This window comes from Bufo bufo, chromosome 11 (genome assembly GCF_905171765.1).
Source record: "Bufo bufo chromosome 11, aBufBuf1.1, whole genome shotgun sequence".
In the NCBI taxonomy this organism is placed as follows: domain Eukaryota; kingdom Metazoa; phylum Chordata; class Amphibia; order Anura; family Bufonidae; genus Bufo; species Bufo bufo.
In genome coordinates this window covers 24,848,855-24,868,044 of record NC_053399.1, presented here as the reverse complement: position 1 = coordinate 24,868,044, position 19,190 = coordinate 24,848,855, and the positions used below count along the sequence as shown (strand labels likewise).

The 19,190-nt window shown below is 44.8% G+C and overlaps 1 protein-coding gene across 1 annotated transcript in view; it reads right to left on the bottom strand.

Annotated features, from left to right (window-relative positions):
* Positions 1-19,190, bottom strand: part of ADSS1 (adenylosuccinate synthase 1) — a 56,986-nt gene that overhangs the window by 20,032 nt on the left and 17,764 nt on the right. The window contains exon 2 of the mRNA XM_040412778.1: positions 3,724-3,826. Coding sequence (XP_040268712.1) covers positions 3,724-3,826 — 103 coding nt within the window. The remainder of the gene's footprint in view (positions 1-3,723; positions 3,827-19,190) is intronic.

The following is a 19,190-nucleotide window of genomic DNA, read 5'->3' as shown; positions in this document are numbered from 1 at the left end:
GGTCTAGCATTGTCTTGCATTAGGAGGAACCCAGGGCCAACCGCACAAGCATATGGTCTCACAAGGGGTCTGAGGATCTCATCTCGGTACCTAATGGCAGTCAGGCTACCTCTGGCGAGCACATGGAGGGCTGTGCGGCCCTCCAAAGAAATGCCACCCCACACCATTACTGACCCAATGCCAAACCGGTCATGCTAGAGGATGTTGCGGGCAGCAGAACGTTCTCCACGGCGTCTCAAGACTCTGTCACGTCTGTCACATGTGCTCAGTGTGAACCTTCTTTCATCTGTGAAGAGCACAGGGCGCCAGTGGCAAATTTGCCAATCTTGGTGTTCTCTGGCAAATGCCAAACGTCCTGCACAGTGTTGGGCTGTAAGCACAACCCCCACCTGTGGACGTCGGGCCCTCATATCACCCTCATGGAGTCTGTTTCTGACCGTTTGATCAGACACATGCACATTTGTGGCCTGCTGGAGGTCATTTTGCAGGGCTCTGGCAGTGCTCCTCCTGTTCCTCCTTGCACAAAGGCGGAGGTTGCGGTCCTGCTGCTGGGTTGTTGCCCTCCTACGGCCTCCTCCACGTCTCCTGATGTACTGGCCTGTCTCCTGGTAGCGCCTCCATGCTCTGGACACTACGTTGACAGACACAGCAAACCTTCTTGCCACAGCTCGCATTGATGTGCCATCCTGAATAAGCTGCACTACCTGAGCCACTTGTGTGGGTTGTAGACTCCGTCTCATGCTACCACTAGAGTGAAAGCACCGCCAGCATTCAAAAGTGACCAAAACATCAGCCAGGAAGCATAGGAACTGAGAACTGGTCTGTGGTCACCACCTGCAGAACCACTCCTTTATTGGGGGTGTCTTGCTAATTGCCTATAATTTCCACCTGTTGTCTATCCCATTTGCGCAACAGCATGTGAAATTGATTGTCACTCAGTGTTGCTTCCTAAGTGGACAGTTTGATTTCACAGAAGTGTGATTGACTTGGAGTTACATTGTGTTGATTAAGTGTTCCCTTTATTTTTTTGAGCAGTGTATATCCCCTATGCATATAACCCCTATATATATATATATCACCCCTATATATATATATATATATATATCACGCCTATACATATCAACCCTTTATATATTACCCCATATATATAATATATATATATATATATATATATATATATATATACAGTATATATCACCCCTATACATATTACCCGTGTATATACAGTACAGACCAAAAGTTTGGACACACCTTCTTCTCATTCAAAGAGTTTTCTTTATTTTCATGACTATGAAAATTGTAGATTCACAATGAAGGCATCAAAACTATGAATTAACACATGTGGAATTATATACATAACAAACAAGTGTGAAACAACTGAAAATATGTCATATTCTAGGTTCTTCAAAGTAGCCACCTTTTGCTTTGATTACTGCTTTGCACACTCTTGGCATTCTCTTGATGAGCAATGGTTTTCACTTCCCAGGTGTGCCCTGTCAGGTTTAATAAGTGGGATTTCTTGCCTTATAAATGGGGTTGGGACCATCAGTGGCGTTGAGGAGAAGTCAGGTGGATACACAGCTGATAGTCCTACTGAATAGACTGTTAGAATTTGTATTATGGCAAGAAAAAAGCAGCTAAGTAAAGAAAAACGAGTGGCCATCATTACTTTAAGAAATGAAGGTCAGTCAGTCAGCCGAAAAATTGGGAAAACTTTGAAAGTAAGGGCTATTTGACCATGAAGGAGAGTGATGGGGTGCTGCGCCAGATGACCTGGCCTCCACAGTCACCGGACCTGAACCCAATCGAGATGGTTTGGGGTGAGCTGGACTGCAGAGTGAAGGCAAAAGGGCCAACAAGTGCTAAGCATCTCTGGGAACTCCTTCAAGACTGTTGGAAGACCATTTCAGGGGACTACCTCTTGAAGCTCATCAAGAGAATGCCAAGAGTGTGCAAAGCAGTAATCAAAGCAAAAGGTGGCTACTTTGAAGAACCTAGAATATGACATATTTTCAGTTGTTTCACACTTGTTTGTTATGTATATAATTCCACATGTGTTAATTCATAGTTTTGATGCCTTCATAGTCATGAAAATAAAGAAAACTCTTTGAATGAGAAGGTGTGTCCAAACTTTTGGTCTGTACTGTATATATTACCCCTACACATTACCCCTTTATATATTACCCCTATACATATCACACACACACACACACACATATATATATATTACCCCTATACATATCACCCCTTTATATATTACCCCTATACATATCACACACACACACACACATATATATATTAACCCTATACATAGTGTATCATCTTGTTGCTGCCGCAATGTGAGCGGATACTATATGCATGATGCTATACATTGGGTCCCCAGAATGAATTTGACTGGAGGGCACTAGATACCCCAGTCATACACTATGTGGGTTATTTATACTAATAGAAATATATATATTAGGCGTATTTCTGGCGCAGATTGCAGCACAAAGGTTCGTTGCGCCACAATCTGCAACTTTTCCCCGATCACGCAGGTCTACAAAAGATGAGTGTGGCGTGGGCAGGGAAGGGGGACTGTCTCATTCATCATTTTCTACGCCTGTTTTAGGTGTAGAAAATGGTCTAAATATACGACAGCAAGGAGGTTGGCATAGATTTAGAAGCGGCGGTGCATCCGCTGAAGTTATGTAGAGGTCGGTGCCACTGTCAGAGCAGTGTCTTTATAAATGACCCCTTATCTATCTATCTATCTGAATGGCTTTGTGCTCAGTGACAGTTCAGGTGTCGGCGGCTGCAGGTAACCACTGGGTGTTGGAATGGCGGTATTGTACGGTCACTATATAAAAGTAGAATTTGCCATGGTACGGTAGCATTTGGGTATGGCTACGTGCACACGACTGTTCCGTTTTTTGCGGTCCGCAATTTATGGAACGGAACGGGCGGCCCATTGTAGAAATGTCTATTCTTGTCCGCAAAACGGACAAGAATAGGACATGTTATATTTTTTGGGCGGGGCCACGGAACAGAGCAAAGGATGCGGACAGCACACGGAGTGCTGTCTGCATCTTTTGCAGCCCCATTGAAGTGAATAGGTCCGCACCCGAGCCGCAAAAACTGCGGCTCGGATGCGGACCCGAAAAACGGTCGTGTGCATGAGGCCTATTATTAATAACGGGGAAAGGGGGTCCTTTGGCCAGGAGGTTCTTATTTTCTATAAAACCGCCCCAATGCACACTAACTCCAGCTATATAGACCTTGTCCATTATACTTATCTAACGTTCTGATTGTGAATTGGATTTCAAATGGGCGGAGTTTATGCTTACTTGCATTAAAAGGGGTGTGTCTACGCATTTTGCAATTTTGGATTTGAAATGTTAGTACTGCCCTGGATTTTTGGGATTTTGATTCCACGGTACAAATAGTGATTTTCATCACTTGACCACTAGGTGTCACTGGACACCAGTCACTGGACGCCTTCCAACAACTCATCTTCCCCATACAGATACGTGAATCCCTCTCCGCGTGGTCTCTAGAAAATATCTCCCACAATTTATTATACGCATTTATATAGCGCAGCGCTTTACCATGAGCATTTAACCGGGAAACTCTACTGGTGCCGTTTCCAGATTTTTAGCGTACAATGGAAAATATCTGCTTAAGAAATAACTTTCATTCTCATTAATATCCAAGTCTCCTCATACAGTACAGGAGCATACTTACCGATGAAGGAAATCGCCTTAGGGTTAATGATGCCGCTTGGAAAGAGATGGAAATCGTATTCTTTACCTTCTACCACAACAGTGTGTCCTGCGTTGTTTCCTCCCTTAAGAGAAAAAGATAAGAAAAGCGTAAGTAAGTGATAAAGTACTAAAGTATGGCAGGGAAATCGCGCTCCTGAGAAGTAAATGTCTGCCGTCTACTTTACTGTACATGATACATGGTGTGAATGGAACTAAAAAATAAATAAAAATAAATAAATAAATAAATAAAATTAAACCGGTTATGCCATTAATAATGTAAAAAATGAAAATCATCCACCATATAGTCCATGACATTCTCTTTCTAACAAAGCTAGAACCAGCCCTGTACCTCACATGGATCCAGAGATCTACCCATTCATTGCTTCAAATGCTGTTCTGGATTATTTTCAGCTTGGTAGCACAGAGGGCATGTCCTTTCTGCTGCAGCTCTCTCCTTGTAACTGCCACAGCTTCTAACACAACATATGACTGGTGGCAATTGAAGATTTAAACTGAGCGCGTGCGACCAGCCCAGTGAGATGGACAAAAAAAAATTTAAAATAAGGAAAAGAACAAACAGCAGGTGGCGCTATACAGATACATTTTATTGAATTGCTCACTGGCTATACTCAATTTTTAATTACATGAAATTACAAAAGTATTCAGATCCAGGGGTTATCCTATTATAACGACCTATCACCTACACACATAGGATAGGTGGGGGGTCTGAACGATGGGGTGTGGGTCCTCGAGTCCTCCGAGTGAATGAAGGGTCGTTCTCACTTGCACACTGCCACTCCATTCGACTGCTGGAGATGGCTTCTCTCTGACCACAGGGCTGAATGAAGCTGCAGCGCACACGCACGCCCATCTTTCTGTGCATCCCCGTTCCCAGGGGTCAAATCTCCACCGATCAGATAGTTTTCGCCTATTCTTATAGAGAGCTGGTTAAGTTGTTATGGTGGGACAACCCCGTTAAAAAGGAAGGAGGAGTCTCAAAGACACCCCCTTTTCTGATAGGGGATGACTGTGGGTCAGATACGGAAAAATTGTGGCAATTGAAGGTAGAAAACGTTGCATGCTTGCACTACACAGATATATTATTATTAGTAATGAATATCTTTGCATTGCTATCGAAGCAACTCATTAGAGCCCCATGCACACGACCGTATTCATTTTGCGCTCTGCATTTTAATTGCTGACCCATTTTATTGGTTTTCAATGGGTCTGTGGTCCCCATTTTGCGTAAATAGTCTCTCTCTTTTTGCAGAACGGACACATGGATGCGGAAAGCACAGGGCTCATCCATGTGTTTTCTACATCCGTATGTCAGTTCCCCCCCCAAAAAAATTTGAACATTTGCTATAGTCGCCTGCAAAAAATGCAGGAGCAACAAGGACCGCACCTATATTTTCTGTGCATGAGGCCTCATCAAGAAAACTGTAATTATTACAGCTTGGGACGTCAATGTCCTGTACCATTTACAAGTCAAGATGAACCAGTTAGTTCTAAACAAATGGAATTTGACCTGAATTTTCCAAAAATTGCTTTTCCAAAAATTAAGATTTTTCGATAATTTCATTTCTCAAAATGGCCTCAGGAGAGATGAATAAAGAGGATCATATTACCCCAGGAGGTGTGTGTGTATACATACCGGCAGCCATATGCCGCCAGAAAGAGAACATTTAAAACCCTACACTGCAGTCTGTTCTTAAAGAGGCCGTTTGTCACCGCTAGCAGCCATACATTTAGCCATGTATGTCCCAATTACTTTGACATTGCTAATGCTGCCTTGGCATTAAAGGGGTTCTCCCATCTTGGACATTGGGGGCATATCGCTTGATTTTGGCATGTTGTCCAGGCAGAATCATCACCAAAAACACCTCCAAACAGCCTCTGTGGCATCCATGGTGGCATCCTGCCTCCCACTTATTTCAATGGGAAGCAGTGCTTTCTTTTTTTCTACGTGGGAAAACAAAGCAGCATCTTGGCGCGGAATCTGTGCTGAATCTCCAATGGAAATTAATTGGAAGCAGAAATAACTTTGTTTATAAATTTGCCCCAATTTTTCCTGAATTGGATATGCAATTTTTGGGCAACCTCACTGGTTTCCCCTGCCCTCCTTGCCCCACATTGACATCACTGGGGATTAAAACTGTCCGTGTTCAGATGAGGCATGTGTCGGACCTTACAGTTTTTGCAGTGCAATGATCTAGCACTTTCGGACGGTCTTGGCATGCTGTGGTCACCGGTGAGGATTGCCTGTGTGACGCTGCGTCATTCTTCTAAAAATCCTAAAAAAGTACAGCAGTACTGAAACTTTGACCTGTAATAAAATGAGTTTTTGGGGCTTAGATACTGAGTTGAGAATTTGGCAGATGTAGCTGAGCTGAATTTGTTATTTATCCATTTCCTTTGTGCAGTGCGATAATTTATGGAGATAACCGACCATTAGCTTTACACAGCTGTTGGCCGAACGTTCGTTTAACCGACAGCTATCCCTCTTGATCCCCCATACACACCAAGCTGAGCATGCATGTGTTCTGAAAGGGAAGAGAGGTGAAAACTGCTGCCAACCACCTTATCTACCCTGAGAACATTCAAGCCTGATCCTTGTTTCCCCCTACATCTGCCACGGTCAGGACACTCCTCCTATCTATTATTTGGTGGGTTCGATCTACATGAATGTAAGCGCAGTCCTATGTAAAATAAAGATTACCGGTCTGCATCATGATGGTGCCCCATAGCTACATTGCGTAGTATTGCACCATATACATGAACCTCTCTATGTACATAAGAACTTATATTACGATGGATGATCTCAGTGCTGATTCTGTCTATGCAGTCATTCAGAACAACAGGTGGTATCGTCATATAGTGTGGAAAGATCCCAAAAACGGAAAAAGCTGTCATAAATTAGTGGTACATGTGAATATAAAAACTGCAATGTATATCATTTAGGGAAAGGGACGTCTTCATCTCCTCCCCGTGTTGTGTCACGGGTCCGCACAGGGAAGGAAAGACAGCCAAAGGGAACAACAACAAAACAACTACAGACTAGGCCCCAAGCCTAGGGAATAAAGAGGTCACCTCCTAGCAAACCCTGATTCTCTCCCTAAGCTGCTAACCACATGTGCAAGTCTCAAAGGTAGAAATAAACATGCACGGGAACCTAAGACTGCTGACACACTGCACCAAACCTTCAGCTTAGGGAACAGGGAAAGAGGCAACCAGCTCCTTCCAACCTGAAGGAGTCAGTGTCTCCCTGAGGCCTAGTCAGGACAGACACAACAAGAAAAGGGAAAGGACTTAGCTTGAGAAGCAACTGGAACAGGAGAATCACCACACAAGCAGAGCACTCCTCAGAAGAACTATCAGCCGCAGGAAAACCAGTGAAAGGCGGAACATATAAAGGGGCCACCTGGCTGATAATGAGCAACACCTGCGAAGGGTCGGAAACCTGTCAGCAACAATGAAAACTATAGAGATCTGTCAGATCGACTCCTGAGTCTTCCGTCTATCTGAACTTCTAAGATCTCTCTCAGAGCCGGCGGTGACAGTACCCCCCCCCCCCCCCCCCTTCTATGGGTGACCTCCGGGCACCTAGGACCATCTTTATCAGGGTGGGCTCTGTGAAAAGCCGTCAGCAGCCGACTGGCATTCACATCAGTCGCCGGGACACACATTCTCTCTTCCGGACTGTAACCCTTCCAATGAACAAGGTATTGAAGGGAACTCGAAGGACACGATTACTTTGTAAATTTGAAACTCCAGATTCCCGTCAACCATGACAGGTGGAGGTGGCAAGGAAGATGGTACAGCAGGTTCCACATAACTCTTTAACAAAGATTTATGGAAGACATTATGGATCTTCCAAGCCAGCGGAAGTTCAAAGCGAAAAGAAACCGGATTAATAATGGCAGAGATCTTGTATGGACCAATAAACCATAGAGTAGAGAGGAGGTAAAGCAACAAGGGGAGACATCAGATTGGCTCCGGGCACACATTACAGCTCTGACTTCACACCAGGAGGAACCTGTCCATTCAATGGTCATGGACAAAGAACATGCACATTTACTGACATATCAGGAACCAAAAAAAGACCCCAAATATCTAGATAAGACAACACGAAGAATTTTATGCTTTCATTTGGCATGAATATGAATGATTCCGTATTATCCAATATTCTGGATTGTCAAACGGCCATAAAAATGTAAAATGTATCCGTAAGGGTTAGAGTTCCCTCATAAGATCTGCATGAAATCTGGTCATTGTGAAATGACTGTGCAGATTTTGTTACCCAGAATTCCAATAGGCATATAGGTTTTCGTTCTATAACTGTTCGTGTAATAGAAGACCTGACCTTCTCTTACTGTATTTTTATTTTGCAAGGTGATGGCCTGACCTCTAGGACACCCGCAGCAGGCTGTAGCTTTAAATAGCCCTCACACTTGACTAGACCGGTATGAAGTTTCAGATTCACTATCAGGAGGATTGCGGAGCCCAAATTTCTCTTTCAAATTACACATGTACTAAGATTACAATTGCTTCACTTATTAAATACCTGGCCATTAGTCCAACGGAAGGAGGGGGGGGGCATGTGACACTATGGGGAGGGTATTAGATACATTCATCAAAAATGGATGCAGGGAACTTCCGGTTCCGGCACCAGCATGCTCGGACGCACTGAGTGAAGCTCTGCTCAGACTTGCTCTGCAAATCTCTGCTCCCTGGCTATCCGGATTGCAATCCCATCAGAACCCGAACATATCGGTACCTCATCTCCCGCTGGGGGTGCATGGACCGGTTTTTGGTGACCATGGGGAGCAGAAACAAGCAAAAAAACCAACAGAAATGGCGGACCTGCCTTTTCTACAATCACTATCAAGTGATGACCCTCCTGCAGTTCTTCACGACGAGACAAGTGGAGACGGAGAAAAACAACTGCCGTCTGCAGGAATAGATTATAAAAGTCTGGCACTAGAAGTAGCGGCGCGAATTTTACCGGACTTACAAGAATCATTAGCTACTACCGTGTCGGCCTCCCTAGCGCACCTTCACCAAGACATTGCAGAACAAGGCCGCCGTATCGATTCGGTGTAGGAGAGAGTCAATACGCTGAAAGAGGCACAGGTTCAATGTCAGGCTGCGTGCTCTCTGCTTCAGATGGAAAACAAGCAGATGAAGGCCAAGATAGAAGATCTGGAAAATCGTTCCCGTCGGAACAACTTACGCTTAGGTGGGGTGCCTGAGTCGATCCCCACACGAGATCTAGTGGCCCTCTGTGAGAAAGACCTGCCGACCGCTTTACAAATGTCAGCAGCGTGCAAGGTGGAAAGGGCTCACAGGATAGGCCCAGTGTGACCAGCGAAAGGGGGGATCGCCAAAACATGCAGCCCTGGCCCAAAGGCCAAGACAAGTGATAGTCCGTTACCTGGATTACTCCGACAAAGCTTCGATCCTGCGAGCTTACAAAAAACTGAGAAACCCACTGGAGATAGGAGGATCCCAAATTCTTCTCTTTGAGGACTTTTCCACGGATGTGGCAAAACGCAGAAGGGAGTTCTCGCCACTCTGTTCAAACCTTTACCAGGAACAGCTCAAATTCGCGCTAATTTACCCAGCAACGCTGAAAGTACATACCCCAGATGGCCAGCTACTCACTTTCCAGGATCCGCAGGCAGCTCGTCGGGATCTGCAACGGTTCATACCCAAGGACTGAAGAGGATGGTCGACATACCATCGTTCAGGGTGGGAAATGCGACTAGTGACCAGACGATAGGAAGAGCATGGTCATCACCAGGACTCTATGCTTGAGAGACGCTGGGTAACGTTATGGGTTATTGTACTTTTAAGATGGATGCTATTATGTTGCCTATATGTTCCTTTTTACGATAAGGGCTAAGTTTTTCTGGGGACAGAGTTTAAATGCAGTGTGTCCCTGAAGGGGAGGTAAGATTATGCTGGGAAGAAGAGAAGTCGATAATTACTATCACCTGTGGCCCAACAATGGGCCTTTGTTTAGTACTAGGTTCTGCTTCCTGCTCCCCCCCACTCACTGAAGCCATCTGGCACCAGGAGAGAGATAGTGTGTGGACTCTCATTGCAGTCCTTGGTGACCATGTCGGCGCCAGGGGTGGTGTGGAGTGGGCCCGGCGTGCATGCTGGTAACTGCTTTCCCTGGATATAATGGAGGCCATTTTGGCACCGAAAATGACGGAAATTCAGGCGGATCCAGCATGTGAGTGGAACCTACACTTTCTGAATTTTATGATAGCCGCTATGGCACATAACAGGTATATTTAGTGTTAGGAACCCGTCTAACTAGAGATTGCCTTGACGTTCGGCAGACGGGCTCAAATAATTTTGTACAAAACGATTTGCCAAGTATCTCTAACTTATTAGTTCAGCATTTGCTATTATGATGCAATTTTGTACCTTATTTGGTTTGCAGTGAGCTGTTGCATTGCTTGTTTTGTTTAACAGTTAGGTTCTGCTTATGTTCTATGTTGGGGGAAAGGGGGGGGGAGGGAAGTTCAAGATTAACTCATCTCGACTGCTATAGTATTATGTGTCAGCCACGAAGCTTAGACAGGGCAAAATGACAAGGATCGCTACCTGGAACGTTAAAGGGCTGAGGTCTCCCCAAAAACATATGATGATACTCAGACACCTCAAACGCTTAAAGATAGACATAGCTCTACTCCAAGAGACCCACTTAGACAGAAAAGACTTCCCTCGCATGCATAAGTTGTGGGTGGGGCAGGTTCTGGGCTCTCCACCAGCGGGCAATAAAGGAGGGGTGTTGCTGTTAGTCCATAGAAATCTGAAATGCCAGGTTACCTCCATGACGGAAGATAAAGAGGGAAGGTGGCTGCATGTCATACTGCAATTCCCGACAGAATCCTTTAGCATTTATAATGTATATGGTCCTAATGAAGCTAATGCAGAGTTCTACTCTTCCATAAGAAACATAGTCTCGATATCGATATCCCATAAAATTATTGCAGGGGACATGAATACAGTTATGTATCATGAGGAAGATAGACGTAGTACAAAGGGGAGATATATAAAACCCCGACATAGGGATAAGACCCTGAGTAAAGTGGCAGAGGATCTGGGACTTTATGATGCCTGGCGAGTCAAACACCCGGAAGATAGGGAATATACCCATTTTTCCCTAGTACACGATTCCTGGTCCCGCTTGGACTACCTATTGGTTTCTGAGTCGGTACTACACAGAACTCGAGGGGTGGAAATAGGAGAGCTAGTAATATCTGACCACTCCCCTGTGATTATAGATCTTACGGATAGTATCCCAAGGGGGACGGATTTCTTGTGGAGATTCCCATCGGACCTGGCCTCAAATTAAAAATTGGCAGAAATGTTGAAGCACTGGTGGATGGAATATTGGGAGACAAACTCGAGTTCAGGAGATATACAGTTGGTATGGAGAGCGGGAGAAGCAGTCCTTAGGGGCAACATTCTAGCTTACATAAATAGACTCAGAAAGACTACAGCACAGAAACTAAAAATATTGTCCTCCGCATTAAGGGATTCCTTTACTGCCCACCAGAGGAAACCCTCGAAAGACACTAAGAGGGACTGGCAGGAAAAGAAGTTAGAATATGAACACTGGTTGAGACAAAAAGAGGAGCTAGAGGATAGAAAGCATGAAGCAAAATACTTTAGATATGGTAATAAGTCAGGAAAAATGCTGGCCTCATTAGTGAGGGGTATACGCCCATCCACACATATAACGGGTCTAAAGAACGATCATGGGATCCTCTGCCACCAACCACGTGAGATAGTAGATATATTAAGTAAATTTTACAAAGCCCCTTATTCTAGAGATGAATATAAAGATACGCAAGGGGTGGGATGGTTGAAAGCTTTGAACTTGCCAAGGGTAACGCAGGAGGATCTACTAGCACTGAACCGACCTGTCACGGAAGAAGAGGTCCTGGGGGTAATTAGGAGTTCGAGCAATGGGAAGGCCCCAGGTCCCGACGGTTATACCAATGAATTTTATAAAGTTATGGCCCCGAACGTAACCAAAGTACTTACACAACTATATAATGAAATATTACAAGGACAGCAGATACCCACTGATATGAATACAGCCTATATGAAGGTCTTACCCAAAGAGGGTAAAGATAGTATGCTAGCATCGTCATATCGTCCCATCTCTCTTATAGACAATGACCTAAAATACCTCTCAAAATTGATAGCAGATAGGCTAGCAAATTTCCTACCAAAGCTTATCTCGTCCCACCAAGTAGGGTTCGTACAGGGTAGGTCAGCTGTTTATAACATCAGAACAGTAATGGCGTTACTAGATGACATTAGGGCCAACCCACGACTTCACCCATCTCCAGCTCTACTAGCCATTGATGCCGAGAAGGCCTTTGTTAATGTGAGCTGGAGATGGCTGAATGAGGTGCTAGACGCCATGGGGTTCTCAGGAGAATTCCGCACATATATAACATCTCTATATAGTGCGCCGATGGCTAGGATCTCTATTCCGGGCTTCTTATCAGATCCCTTTCAGTTACAAAAGGGCACCAGACAAGGGTGTCTTTTATCTCCCTTGCTCTTTAATATTGCGTTGGAACCGCTCTCGAAAGCACTGCGAGAGAACGTTTCAATTAGAGGCATATCTATAGGCTCCCAGACCCTAACACATGCGTTGTTTGCTGATGATTTACTAGTGTTCTTAGCCCATCCCAGATCTGACGCCCCGGTGCTCTTCGATCTCCTCTCCTATTTTGGCCGATTATCAGGCTTTAGAGTTAATACGACCAAATCTGAATTGCTAGACTTGTCCCCTTTTCAGAGCAAGAAGGAGGCCGTTCAGATGGAGGTTCCAGTATTGATGGCCACCCAATACATCAAAAGATTGGTCTAAAGATTGGTAGAACTTCGGATACGCTTTATTCCTTAAACTACCCTCCTTTAATTAAGAAAATTGTAGCAGAACTGACATCATGGAGGGATTTACCTATATCCTTTCTGGGCAGGTGCTATATGATAAAAATGATGAGCTTCAGCAAGCTCCTATATCCCATGCAGACCTTGCCACTCCTTCTGAAGCATGCTGACGTCCACCAACTTTCGCAGGCATTTCGCTCCTTTATCTGGCAGAATAAGAGGAGTAGAATATCTACGCGGACACTAATTAGACTGAAGTCCAGAGGGGGACTAGGTTTCCCGGACATTAGAAAATATAACTTAGCCAGTTTGATGAGACATGGTCTGGATCAGGGGCGTAGCTAAAAGCTCATGGGCCCTGGTGCAAGAGTTCAGCTTGGGCCCCCCTTCCCTCAGTGCTTGTTGGAAAGGGGCAGGGGAGCACGTAGCCTTCCTGCTGCCTGAGGCAAACATTAAAAGGGCACCCCCTCATGCCAAATTCTTGACCATACCTCTTCCCTCCAGCCAGAGGTGTAAATTGACCAGTATGCACTTTCTATAATACCAGTGTCTTATGCGGCACAAGGGTCTTTGGGCCCCTCAGGCTCCTGGGCCCGGTAGCGACTGCTACCTCTGCACCCCCTATAGCTACGTCCCTGGTCTGGATTGGATGCAGGGCATGTCTTATTATTCAGTTCTCCATGTGGAAAAAGAACTAGTTAAACCCTGGAGGCTGAACGCACTGTTACATACTAAGTTTTCTCTGAGCTGGCAACGCCTTTTTTCAAAAAGTGGAGACCATATATGGAGGCTTTTTTCGCAGGTGAAGAGATCTTAACAACTATTACCCCCTTTGTCCAAACAGATTGGTTCTTGAAATTAGGGACCTCAGACCCATGGACTCCATCAATTGATGGATGACATTGTATGCATTATTGAAAACTTTCCTTAATAAGAGTCGAGATGAGAGGGTGGGGGAGGGGGGGGATTGGGAAAGTTATAGTTTGTTATGCAAATGTAATCTGAAAAAAAATAAATTGATGCAAGCTGGCTATGAAAAATGAAAAGGTCTGTTAAAAACGGCCAGACGGCCAGAAAATGGATGTACACATGGATGAAAAATTGCCTTTTTTTTCATGTGTGCATGTAGCCTCAGTCACCTTTGTTTCCTTTATTTTGCAGACACAAAATCTCCCATTGCTACCTGGAGGCAGTCAGCAAGCTGTTTTTGCTGGATAATCCACTGTGTGTCAATATTAAGCACATTTTAGTGAGTAATGGTACCCTGCTGTGAATAACATGCAGAAAAAAAACTGGAAACCGTCGGCAAGCTGCTGATGGTAAATCTGCTATTATGTGCCTCTTTTTAGTACATGGTAGCATCCGGCTGTGAATTTCGTGCAGAAATAATCTGGAAACAGTCAGCAAGCTGCCGATGGTAGATCTGCTACTAGGTGTCTCTGTTTAGTACATGGTGGCATCCTGCTGTGAATTTGCTCTTGTTCTGAATTGCTACATTCACTAGGATTTTATCATTTCCTGCTGGGACTCCGGTAATCCTCAGAATAAAGGCCCGCAGTGCACTACCCAATAGTGTAGCTCTTGACTACCCATGGTGCAGGGATATAAAACACAGTTGCATTGACTTGAATGGATCAGTGTTTTAGTCTCCACCTTAGTGGGTGGACGAGGACGTTGGTGAGTAGGAAAAAGTCAAAATGTCCACAACCCTTCAAGTCCCCAGTGTTTGACGTGATGTTACTTCCAAGGAACTGACCATAACATTAGAAAATGGAAATTCCCCATTAACACATGGGCACTTATTTCCGGCTACTTGTCCATATGAGGTAGGTACTGATACAACCCATAATGATGATGACTATATCATCAATGTTAGTGAACGGTAGGGCTCCACCCTGATGGTTACTTCCCCTACCCCTGTATATATAAGATTTCCATGCCACCAAAAGTGATTTTCTATCTTAAACAGGGAATTCATTGGGTTTTACCAAAAGATGTCGTCAATGTACCGCATGCTGAGGGACAGCAAACTGTGACGCAGCTTTTTTATTTATATTTTTTTATTAATCGATCATTGCTGCTGGGAGTTAATGAAGAAGGATCTTCTGGTTCTTAGTTCCAGATACCACTTTGGTATACTAAGTACTCTCCTCCTGCAGTTATTTAGTAAATGTTCTTAAAGTGAATGTGTCACCAGAAAATGACCTGTTGCTTAAATCACATTTTTATGTTAAAGAAATATTTTTTAGAATTTTGATAAAAATATGTTTAACAGGGGTCAGTATTGGGCCCTATTCTCTTCAATATACGGTATTTATTAATGATCTTGTAGAAGGCTTGCACAGTAAAGTATCAATTTTCGCAGATGACACTAAACTGTGTAAAGTAATTAACACTGAAGAGGACAGTATACTACTACAGAGGGATCTGGATAGATTGGAGGCTTGGGCAGATAAGTGGCAGATGAGGGTTAACACTGACAAATGTAAGGTTATGCACATGGGAAGGAATAATACAAGTCACCCGTACATACTAAATGGTAAAACACTGGGTAACACTCACATGGAAACGGATCTAGGAATTTTAATAAACAGCAAACTAAGCTGCAAAAACCAGTGTCAGGCAGCTGCTGCCAAGGCCAATAAGATAATGGGTTGCATCAGAAGGGGCATAGATGCCCGTGATGAGAACATAGTCCTACCACTTTACAAATCACTAGTCAGACCACACATGGAGTACTGTGTACAGTTCTGGGCTCCTGTAAACAAGGCAGACATAGCAGAGCTGGAGAGGGTCCAGAGGAGGGCAACTAAAGTAATAACTGAAATGGGGCAACTACAGTACCCTGAAAGATTATCAAAATTAGGGTTATTCACTTTAGAAAAAAGATGACTGAGGGGAGATCTAATTACTATGTATAAATATATCAGGGGTCAGTACAGAGATCTCTCCCATCATCTATTTACCCCCAGGACTGTGACTGTGACGAGGGGACATCCTCTGCGTCTGGAGGAAAGAAGGTTTGTACACAAACATAGAAGAGGATTCTTTACGGTAAGAGCAGTGTGCCATAGGTTTGTCACCACTGACCTATACAAATATATAAATGGCCCATAGATAAAATATAGTGAAATACTGTTCTATGTAAAAAGACAAGGGGGCACTGCCTCTGTCTGGAGGAGAAAAAGTTCAATCTTCAGAGGTGACAAGGCTTCTTTATCATGAAAACTGTAAATATGTGGAATAGTCTACATGAGGACGTGGTCACAGCAGGAACATTTGTTGCCTTAAAAAAAAAAGGTTTAAATAATGAAAAAATTATAAATGTCTTCAATTCTGGCTTCCCACACCCCTTCCCTTCATCCACATCCCCTCCCATCCACTGGCGTAACTATAGGGGTCGCAGCGGTCACAGTTGCGACTGGGCCCCTATAGTTGCACTGCATCTCTCCCCTATAGATGCACTGCATCTTATAAAGGGAATAGTAGCGAGCATTTCCATAATGAAAACTCTCACTAGACTGCAGGAGGAGGGGGAGAGAAGCGCTGTGAGCGCTGTACAGTACTTACCCCCCTCCTGCTCGCTCTTCCCGGGGCCGGTGCTGCTGTGTCCTGGCTGCCTGCAGCGTCAGGACGTACATAGCGCACTATGACGCTGCAGGAGGTCAGGTGACTGCAGCGCGGGACCTGAGAAAAGATGAGAGCCCAGGAGACAGCCTGACCGGAAGAGGAGCGGCACAGCAGGAGAGGGGAGTTTGTTTATTTATTTTATAGTCTGATCTGAGGTCTGATATGTGGGTGTGAAGGGTCTGATTGAGGGTCTGAAGAGTCTGATTGGGGGTCTGATTAGGGGTCTGAAGGGTCTGATTAGGGGCCTAAAGGGTCTGATTGGGGGTCTGAAGGATCTGATTGGGGGTCTAAAGGGTCTGATTGGGGGTCTAAAGGGTTTGATTGGGTGTCTGAAGGGTCTGATTAGGGATCTGAAGAGTCTGATTAGGGGTCTGAAGGGTCTGATTAGGAGCCTAAAGGGTCTGATTGGGGGTCTGATTGGGGTTCTGATTAAGGGTCTGAATGGTCTGACTGGGGGTCTAGAGAAGTCTAATGGGGGTCTGGAGGTCTAATGGGGGTCTGAGACTTAACATTTAATAGATACTATGATAAAACGATACGAATACTACATATAGTGGCGAGTGTGTATACACCAGAAACGTGTCACAAACAAAATTTACACACAACAAAAAATATATCGTCATGGGGGACTGTAGATACGTGGTCACACCCACACGAGCAAGTAACACGTTTCTCCAAATCCGGTAAATATTCCACACAATAAAAGGAACAGTCTTACCAGTAAATGGGGATCATCTGGATGTCGTGATGTGGTTCCAGAGATCAATCTTAGTTGCGGGCAGGGTCCAGATGAGACTCACTGTCCCTAGAAAGCCCTGTCAAGCCTAGAATGCCCTCTGGCCCGACCCAGGGCAACCCGTCCAGAACCTGGCCCTACGATATTAGAGACCCTGGACGTCCCTACCTAAGGGTACTAGTTGAGTGTGGACCCCTAAGGCAGGAATAATCCCAAGTAACACGTTTCTCCAAATCCGGCAAATATTCCACACAATAAAAGGAACAGTCTTACCAGTAAATAGGGATCATCTGGATGTCGTGATGTGGTTCCAGAGATCAATCTTAGTTGCAGGCAGGGTCCAGATGAGACTCACTGTCCCTGTGATCTAACCAAGATCGAACCTCTCCCGCACAGATATAATTGCAGCCGCGAGGAACGGAAGGCGATTAGTGATCTGGAGAAGGCGATGTCCATCACTATTAAGCCCTCTGATAAAGGGGGCAATGTGGTAGTGATGGACACCTCTGAGTACCGCATAATGTGTCTCTCAATTTTGAGAGATAGGGAAAGCTATGAGACAGTTCCCTCGGACCCTACCACACAGTATTGGGCAGGACTTTGTGAGATCCTATTGAAAGCTAGATCGAACCATCTGATTAGCCAGGATGAACATGACTTTCTGTATCCCCCATACCCGGTAATGGTAACATTTTATTGCCTGTCTAAGGTACACAAGGAGGTGGTACCCCTTAAGGGGCGCCCCATTGTGTCGGGGGTGGGCAGTCTTTCACAAAACTGTGGGATCTATATCGACCCGCTGTTGAGACCATTTGTTGAAAGTCTCCCCTCCTACATCAGGGACTTACTGACCAAGCTGGAGGGCATACTAATCGAGAAGGGGGTCTCATCTGGGGTTTGATATGGGGGTCTGATCTGAAAGGTAAGGGGGTATTTTTTTGTACTGGCACGCTATCTGTGTGGTACCAGTATTTTAAGGGGGACTGTTCCTACAGTATAGTATTGGGTTTCGGGGGGGGGGGGGGGGCAGAGAAAGGGTGAGGAGGATGACGGAAAAGTAGGAAAGTAAGATGTCTGTTTGTTAAACTCTGCAGAGACAAGACGCAGCTAAAAGAAGTCACCATGGCAGTTTGGTCTGAAGGAGAAGATGAGGAAAGAGAATATCTACATCAGAGGAGACATCACTGGATGGAAGAGGTACATATGTGGCGCTGTATTACCCTGTATGTTCTGTAGTGCTGTATGTAATGTTTTCCAAGTATGTCTTTAAAGGGGTTGTCCACTTTATTTTTCGGTCGAGCGCTGCCTTCTCTGCACTGTTTACCTGCTCATCATTGCAAATGCTGCGGTGAGTGGGTGAACAGAGCAGAGAAAGCATCTCTAAAATCAGCACTGCCCTCTCTTCAAACAGCTGATCTCCCAGCACCCCTGCCGGTCTGATATTAATGACCTATGTTTAGGATAGGTCGTCAGTAGTAAAAAGAGGACAACCCCTTTTACAGTAGGACTTGAGGGAATTTGTTAGGTTGAGAATTTGGCATTGGGGGGGATGTTTCAATTTTTGCCTCAGGCACCAGAAAGGCTAGGTACACCCCTGCCCCTTGCCATAAAGCACTGAGGGAAGGTGATGATGAGGGGCCCAAGCTGAACTCCTGCACCAGGGCCCATGAGCCTTTAGCTACGCCCCTGCTCCCATCCCTTGGTTGAACCTGATGATCATGTCTTTCTTCAGATTGTTGAAATTTCTGCTAGTCCAGCACTTAGAGTCCTCGACTATAGGGTCCTATATTATTTGCATCCATTCTCAAAATCATATTGGTCAGTAGCACCATGGATAGATTCCAGGAGGTCTCATGGCAATAATCAATATGGGACTAACGACATAAAACCATACTCCAGCAGAAGCAAATCTTAAAGTTCTTGGGCCCTGATACCAAATCTGTAACAAGACCCCATACTTGCCATGTGCTGTTTATAATATTGGTGTATACTTATGTGGCATTAGAGCCTTCCAAGCATCTGGGCCTTGGGGTGGTTGCCACCCCTGCATTTCTTGTAGCTACACCTATGCATTCCAACGTCACTGGACAGGACCTCCCATCTCTTGTAGCACTTAGCTCTTGCCAACACTTCTAAAAGAGATGAATGCA